This window comes from Diaphorina citri, unplaced genomic scaffold, assembly GCF_000475195.1.
Source record: "Diaphorina citri unplaced genomic scaffold, Diaci psyllid genome assembly version 1.1 scaffold320, whole genome shotgun sequence".
NCBI classification, from domain to species: domain Eukaryota; kingdom Metazoa; phylum Arthropoda; class Insecta; order Hemiptera; family Psyllidae; genus Diaphorina; species Diaphorina citri.
In genome coordinates this window covers 190641-198276 of record NW_007377755.1, presented here as the reverse complement: position 1 = coordinate 198276, position 7636 = coordinate 190641, and the positions used below count along the sequence as shown (strand labels likewise).

The following is a 7636-nucleotide window of genomic DNA, read 5'->3' as shown; positions in this document are numbered from 1 at the left end:
AGACCCCTTCAGTGATGATGTCAGAAAACAAGATGGCGTCAAGTGCGTAGAGTAAACAAACATTTGTTTACATCACCCTGATAAAACATATAGATATCCCACAAAACAGGGAATTTTCATAATGCGTTCAGATTGAGGAATATAAAAATTATTCAAAACGCACAGGGAAAATTATAGAGAATATCAAGGGAATTTCCCATTCAAGATATAAAATCCCAGATTGGAAGGAAATTTAATACCGACTGCCGATAACAAATACTTCCCACATAGTGGGGAATTTCGATTTATCTCGGGATCTAGAAGTCGTAGAAGAAAAAGAAAAATTCTGTTGGTCCTCATTTTTCCTGCTCTATGACTTTGAAACACCACCCAAGTAAGTGCTACTAATCTATTGTATTTAGCCCTTTACAAGTCCAGTGTTGTCATAGGGGTGTTTTGTGACCTGACAAAGGCGTTCGATTGTGTTTGCCACACCCACCTGCTTAATAAGCTTAAAAAAATGGGCTTTAGTGAGAAGGCCTTGAAATGGTTTTCATCGTATCTGAGTAGCCATACGCAACAGGTTTCCATTCAATCCCTCGATGATGCAGGCCACTGTTCAAACGTTTTCTCAGCGAAGAGGGAGGTGAGGAGGGGGGTCCCCCAGGGGTCCATATTGGGCCCTCTCCTCTTCCTAATATATATAAACGACATAAAGAGTTGTACTTCCATCACATCCTCATCCACCCTATTCGCTGACGACACGTCAATCCTCCTATCAAGGCCGAATTTAGCATCGTTGATGAGGGATGTTAAGGTATTGGCTGAGGACCTATACAGCTGGTTTGCTCAGAACGGGTTGGCCATGAATGTGACCAACACCGTGTACCTATATTTTAAGTCCACGAGCTCAATCTCTCACAGCACCTATCAGTGTCACACATAATCTAAATATTAACCCCACAGATGACACCAAGTTTTTGGGAGTTTATCTTGATCACACTTTGAACTGGGACAAACATCACATCCATGTAACCAAGAAACTTAGCTCATCGGTGTATCTAGTGAGGTCAGTAAGGGCAAAATACAATAACCAGTTAGCATTACTGACATTCCATTCACATTTTCAAAGTATCTTGCGATACGGTATTTCTTTTCGGGGATGTCAGAGTGCTACTCGTGATCGAGAGCTGTTCGCACTTCAAAAGATGGCATTGAGGGCTGCATTTGGTATGTCATACACTGCAAATGTGGGCTGGGACTCCTGTAAACCAATCTTTGTACAATACGAAATACCCACCTACTTTGCAATATTTTATCTTGAGTTGAGTTGCGAAATGTATAAACTGGCACCTGGTTTAAGAACCTTTCGAGACAACCACAATTACAACACTATACATGGAGACAATATTCTCATTCCTAAACATAAAACTTTTGCACACTCATACATCATAAATGGCATCAGAGTATTCAATACAATTCCCTCAAATATCAAAAATCTCAATTTTGAACAATTCAGACAAAAAATAAAGAACGTATTGACTGCCGCAACCCCCTATTCACGTGAAGAAGCAGAGAATGCTCTGGAATCAGCATCTCCATAATTCATAAGTCTGAATCAGTGACCACGACAATCCCTCACTCACGCACTTAAGCGAGCACTGACGCCCGCACTTGCGCACTCAAGCGCGCGCCCACGCACGCATTATTGAGTATTTACTGGTTGTTGATACACGTCTTTGCGTCTATACGCTCTTAATGAGGACATAATATCATAATGGACTCACAGCTTTTTCTCTGGAAATAAACCTGATTGTGCGCGAAACTTTCTGGGAGCTGCTGCAAGGTGAATTTTAGAGAAACTGAGGAGGGTTGAAAATTATATACCAGTGGAGGGTGCTTCGAGGTTCTTCATTCAAGGGCCGGGAATAGGCAGCTTAACTCCAAACACAAAAAGCCCACTCCGAAGGCCTTAGGTGTAGGGGGCGAACAGCCCTAAAAGGATGGGTTTTTACAGAAGCTACTTAACGAATCTACGAATGGAGACAATTTTCTCATTCTAAACATCAAAAACTTGTTGCACACTCATACATTCCATAAATGGCATCAGAATTTTCAATACAAGTTCCTTCAATATCCAAAATCATCTCATTTTTGAACAGTTCAGAAAAAAAATAAAAAACGTAATTGACTTGCCGCAAAACCCCCTAGTTCACGTGTAGAAGAAGGAGAGAATGCTCTGGAATCAGCATCTCCATAATTCATAAGTCTGAAATCAGTGGGATCCACGACCATCAACTCACTCACGCACTTAAGGCGAGCACTGACGCGGCACGCACTTTGCGCAACTCAAGCGGCACCCACGCCACCGCAACTTAGGCCCACTGACGCAACGCACTGAAGCGCCGTGTACTCACGGACGCGTTCACGCACCGCACTCGAACACTCACGTGCACTCGCGCACCACAACTCCGCGGACCTCACACGCATGGGCACTTCACGCACGCATGTCCGGCATTGGGGCGTTTGTCACGATTCCCCGAATTTTTGATTTGTTTCTAAAACAAGATTTATGTTAAAAAAAAAACCCTTGATTTTGGAATAGTTAATGTTTTTTAAGTTCATCTGGTAATCATGGTATCAATTAAATTTGTGACTAGTGAACGCGGTAAAGAACTTTTAATTGATGATAGTTATCTAGGCGCACGGCAGTGCGCCAGGCCAAATTCCGGCCTGAGCACGCCAGTGTGTATATTACACGAAACATTTCGACGCATTTTTCATTTCTAGCTTTACCGGAAGGGGTAGAAAAAACGGTTTGAAAATCGCTTATTTTACGACTGACTGACTCACTGTGTGAACTGCCAAGCTTAACAAACCGGGGTGAATCATTTTTCCTGAACGTTGCGGATGTTTTTCTTTTAAATTTTTGATTTCTTTTGAATTAAAACATGTTTTTTATTTTTTGTTCATCGGGGGAATAGAACTATACCTTTCTTTTTTCTATCGGGGGAATAGAATCATACCCTTCTGGCTTCAAATTTTGCAATCGGGGGAATCGGTATAAAATGGGGGGAATTGAATGCTGTCCGGCGCATTCATGCACGCACTTACGAGCGCACTCACGCACACAGTCAAGCAGGCACTCATGCACGCGTTCACTTACGCACTCGAGCATTCACGCACGCACTCATGCACCACTTGCGCACTCACGCATGTACTCACGCGTGCGCTCATCCACGCACTTGCCCACTCATTCATTCACTCGCTCACTCACTCACTCACTCATGAATGCATACATGCACTCACGTGTGCGCTCACGCACGCACTTGCGCACTCACTCATTCGCATTCACTCGCTCACTCACCGCACGCACTCACGTTTGCGCTCACGCACGCACGCATGCGCTCACGTGTGCGCTCATCCAAGCAGTCATGCACGCATGCGCTCACGCACGCACTCACGTGTGCGCTTACGCATGCACTCATTCATTCGCTCTTGTCACTGATGGTGGGATAAACGGATGGACATACTCACGAACAAGTGGGATGTTTGTTGGTTTGTAAGGAATCATTAACATCCCCTAAAACTATTTATTCATTAATTCTCCTTTATAACTAAGTAGGTATTGGATTTAAATACTTGTAGTAATTAATTTTATTTCCAATTTTAGTTTAAATTTACAATTTTTCTTTTTTTTTTATACATATTTTTATTAAAATTTAGTTTATATAGTTAAAAATGTATGACTTAGTACAACACAATGAAAATACTAGTTTCCTCCTCCCCATTTCTAACCTTTACAATTTAATATTCACGACTAGCCGAAATTTGTCGCTTCGCTCCGGATTTCTGCTAGTTAATCCTTAAGTCATAGCCGTACTCTATAAACCTCATGTCACTCATCCATTTAGTGGTCTTGCTCGGCGTAGCTTAACAAAAACGAACCGAAAAATAGCCTATAACCTCCACGGGAGTGCAAGCAATAAGTTCACAAAGTTTCATAGCAATCGGATGAGCGGTTTGGCCAGGCATAAAGTTCGAACATACACACACAGTTTAGTGGGTTTAAAATAGCGAGAGAAAACTTCCGTGCAGTTCGGTCAAGTTCAAATATTCGACTTACTTTATTAATTCCAAAACTGATTGACCACAAGATCAGGAACCCATAGCTGGCGAGTTAGCCACTATTAAACACACACAAACATTCATTTTGATATATTAGATTGGTCAAGCAACCCTATTTGCTTTTTTTACTTAATATGCTATTTATTTTATAGTGCTGTTTTTACATGTATATAGTGTTTTTACATGTATATATAAGACCTTGTTTAGACTGCGGGAGTAAAGGGACTTTTCAGTCTCATTCTGGCAGGATAAACAAGGTATATTCTATTCTATTCTTATATATATTATATATACATATGTATTTATGTATAAAGTACTTGGGCTTATTAAAATTGTTGAACTATAATGATGAAATAGAAAGCAACTTCTCACTTGGGACAATTTCTACTCTCCTCAGGTATGGTATCTACCCGCTGACCTCCTACAAGGCCAAGAAGCCGCCCCTGATACGTCCCCGTGCCATTTCCCCTGAACAAACAGATAGTGTTCATTCTGGCACTCCAGAGCCTTTTGAGGTGGAAAACAGAAAAGTAGTCAATATGATGTGCAACCTCAAACCCAAGGAACATTCGAATGAGCTTATGGTGAGAATATGAATCAAATTTAAGATATCCATCTAGAATCTAGATTCTAGTTGGTTTCAAATTCAGAATCGCAACACTCGGAAAACTAGGAGTGCACTGTGCAATAAGGGAGTAAAATACTAACCCTTTCAAATGAAGAGTGAAATATCTGTTCCGTTTTTTTATTCGATGTTTGATTTGAAAGTTTGATTTTTGTTTCTCAGATACTATTACGTATGAATGACAAGATGAACCGTCAGCTCACATGTAACATTGTAGACTCTGATAATGGAAGTACATTAGCTCAGGAACTGGTGCACTTTGGTTTTATCAATGATACCGACCGGGAAAAACTATCACTACTCATACAGGAAACCTTGCAAGATCCTGCCAGTAGTGTGTTATCATCTGGTAAGTGCCCATTTCTCTGGGAAATTATCAATTAATCCTAGGATTAGGCGGTACCTTGGTATAGCCTATCCAGTGGTGACATCATAATTCACGTTTGACATCTCTGTACACAGGACGTGTCTGAAGCTCTTAAGACAATTTTATTATTGAAACTTGAATGACACCACTCTCATCAGTTGAATCTTGTTTTGTCTGTTGTTTGTAGGGATATCCAAGTCAGTGTCGACTAGTAGTAGCAATGTACCCCCTGTCCACTCCGTGTCTCCGCTAGTGATTTCTCAACACCTGCAACCTGTGTCCCCACGACACTGACCCGAGCCCTCTCCTCTTCTTCTAATCAATTCATGGCTGTTAATCCTTTATTTTATATTTAAACTAATTATTGTTATTTAAGGTTCACATGTTTTTTACTGATGATAATGTATATATTATAATGTGTTTTGTGGAAATATATGAAATGTACCTATGTAGGTACATATGTATGAGGGCGAGATAGGAAAGTTTGTTGTAGATTAGTTGTCCCAAGTACCACCTTATGATGTTAGGTTATGACACTTGAGAGAACTAGAACATAGTATCAGTATGTTACATACATTTGTATGTCATGTACTGTGTCAGTGCCTATTTAATCTTTAGAAACAACTTTCTATGGTGTGTACCTACATATGTACTTTGTGTGCAATGAGGATAAGGAAGGTAACGAAAATCAAAGAAGTTTTAGTTTATGGTATTTCTCCGATGGTGCAAACTGGTTTATTGAAGAAGAAACACTAATTCCAATGATGAGTGAGTGACTAATACAATGGCTTTACATATTATGTCTTATCCCAACTACCCCGGTGTCTTATGCTTACCGACCGGACCTGGTAAAGGAATGCAAGACATACCATATTTTATGTTCTTGTTGTTTACAAATGCAAAAGAATTGGTTATTAGACTTATTAGGTAGGTATACCATTTTCCTAAATGTACATTATAATAATATGCTTCATAGATCATGCCTATTTTGCCTGTAAATATTATTTTTTATCAAGTTGATAGTTATCTTTCTGAAGTCTTCTTCTTCTACACCTTTTCCCACTCAAGTTGGGCCGGCGTTTTTCGCCAGCCTCTTCCAGTCAGCCCTGTTGTGCACTTCATCCCCCGTTAGGTTCTTTTCTCGCAGGTCTTTAATTATGCAATTTTTCCACCTCTTCTTCGGTCTGTCCCGTCCCCTATTTCCATCTACTATCATTCTCTCAACTCTCTTTCCTACATAGTTTTCCTCTCTTCTTTGAACATGTCCATACCACTGCATTCTTCTTTCCTGGACTTTCTTCAACACCTCCGTTACTTTGATTTTATTTCTTATTACTTCATTTCTGATCCTGTCCAGCCGGGTGACCCCACAACTCCATCTCAGCATTCTTATTTCGGCAAGTTATCTTTCTGAAGTATTGGAAATTAATATATTTCAAGAAAAGAGCAACTTATCAAGAGCTACACATGGTCACTTGCTTGATATATTATGTATTGATAAAAATCAATAACACATTATGTCAAAAACAGGAAAAATTTCAGATTTTTTTTTTTTTTTTTTTTTTTTTTTTTTTTTTTTTTATGGGCCCTTGTGTGACCGGAACCAAGCTAGCAGGGTCAGTCGTCCAGGAGCCTATACCCTCTTCGCCTTCCCCAGTGTTAGCTATACGTGAACCGACCGGTCTTGTCATTCCGAGGAGAGTTATCCCTCGAAATCTATTACAATATCTGTCTACATATATTAGGTTTCTTTTCTTATGGCAATTTTATTTTAGTCGGAGAGTTATAGTCAACTTTCAATGGAAGAAGAAAAACGAATTTGTTGTACATTGGAAATAATTCATGAAGCAAGAGAGTGAGAACAGCTTACCTCTGTCGCCCACCTGTTAATAAAAATCACGCACCCACGCACTTATCTCACCCCCTTTGCTTTATATCTCTATTTTCTCTCCTCTTCCTCTTGAGCACCCTAGAGAGAAGGGAAAAAATGAAAAAGTTAAGGTACGCCTGACGTCTTCGGTTACTCTACGAGACTGTAACCTTTTTTTTTTCATATACCTACCTATCAAATGTTTTATGTATAATTTCACAATTCAAACGGTATCGGAAGAGGCAAATAAAGTTTATTGAGAGTGGACTTTGTTCACATAAATCACCTGACTGACGTACATGCCTACAAACCTTTAAATTACAAAGCCATGGCCTCAACCTCTGAAGAGGTCAATTGTGAATCCCTCTTGTTTTTGAAAACAGTGGTGGTGCCGAGGGAGTTCTAAGTACATAGGAGTGTAGGTCTAACTGTACCTACTTACTTAGGAACAGTCCTCTTTACTTTAAGGTCGTAAAAAAATATTATTAAAATTATTGTTGATATCCTAAAACCTTTAAAACAAGCTGGGCCCGTCCCTCCGGGAATTTTTTAGCCCGTAGTTTATTTGATCGTGATTAGAGAAAATCAGTACCTATGTAACCTAAGACAATTTTCTCATTCCTAAACATAAAACTTGTGCACACTCATACATCATAAATGGCATCAG

The 7636-nt window shown here is 39.9% G+C and overlaps 1 protein-coding gene across 1 annotated transcript in view; it reads left to right on the top strand.

The window, feature by feature from the left end:
* Positions 1–6294, top strand: part of LOC103507536 (nuclear receptor-binding protein homolog) — a 12660-nt gene extending 6366 nt beyond the window's left edge. Inside the window, exons 3-5 of the mRNA XM_008472019.3 lie at positions 4505–4691; positions 4895–5081; positions 5287–6294. Coding sequence (XP_008470241.1) covers positions 4505–4691; positions 4895–5081; positions 5287–5393 — 481 coding nt within the window. The 3' untranslated portion in view covers positions 5394–6294. The remainder of the gene's footprint in view (positions 1–4504; positions 4692–4894; positions 5082–5286) is intronic.
* Positions 6295–7636: the final 1342 nt, after the last annotated feature.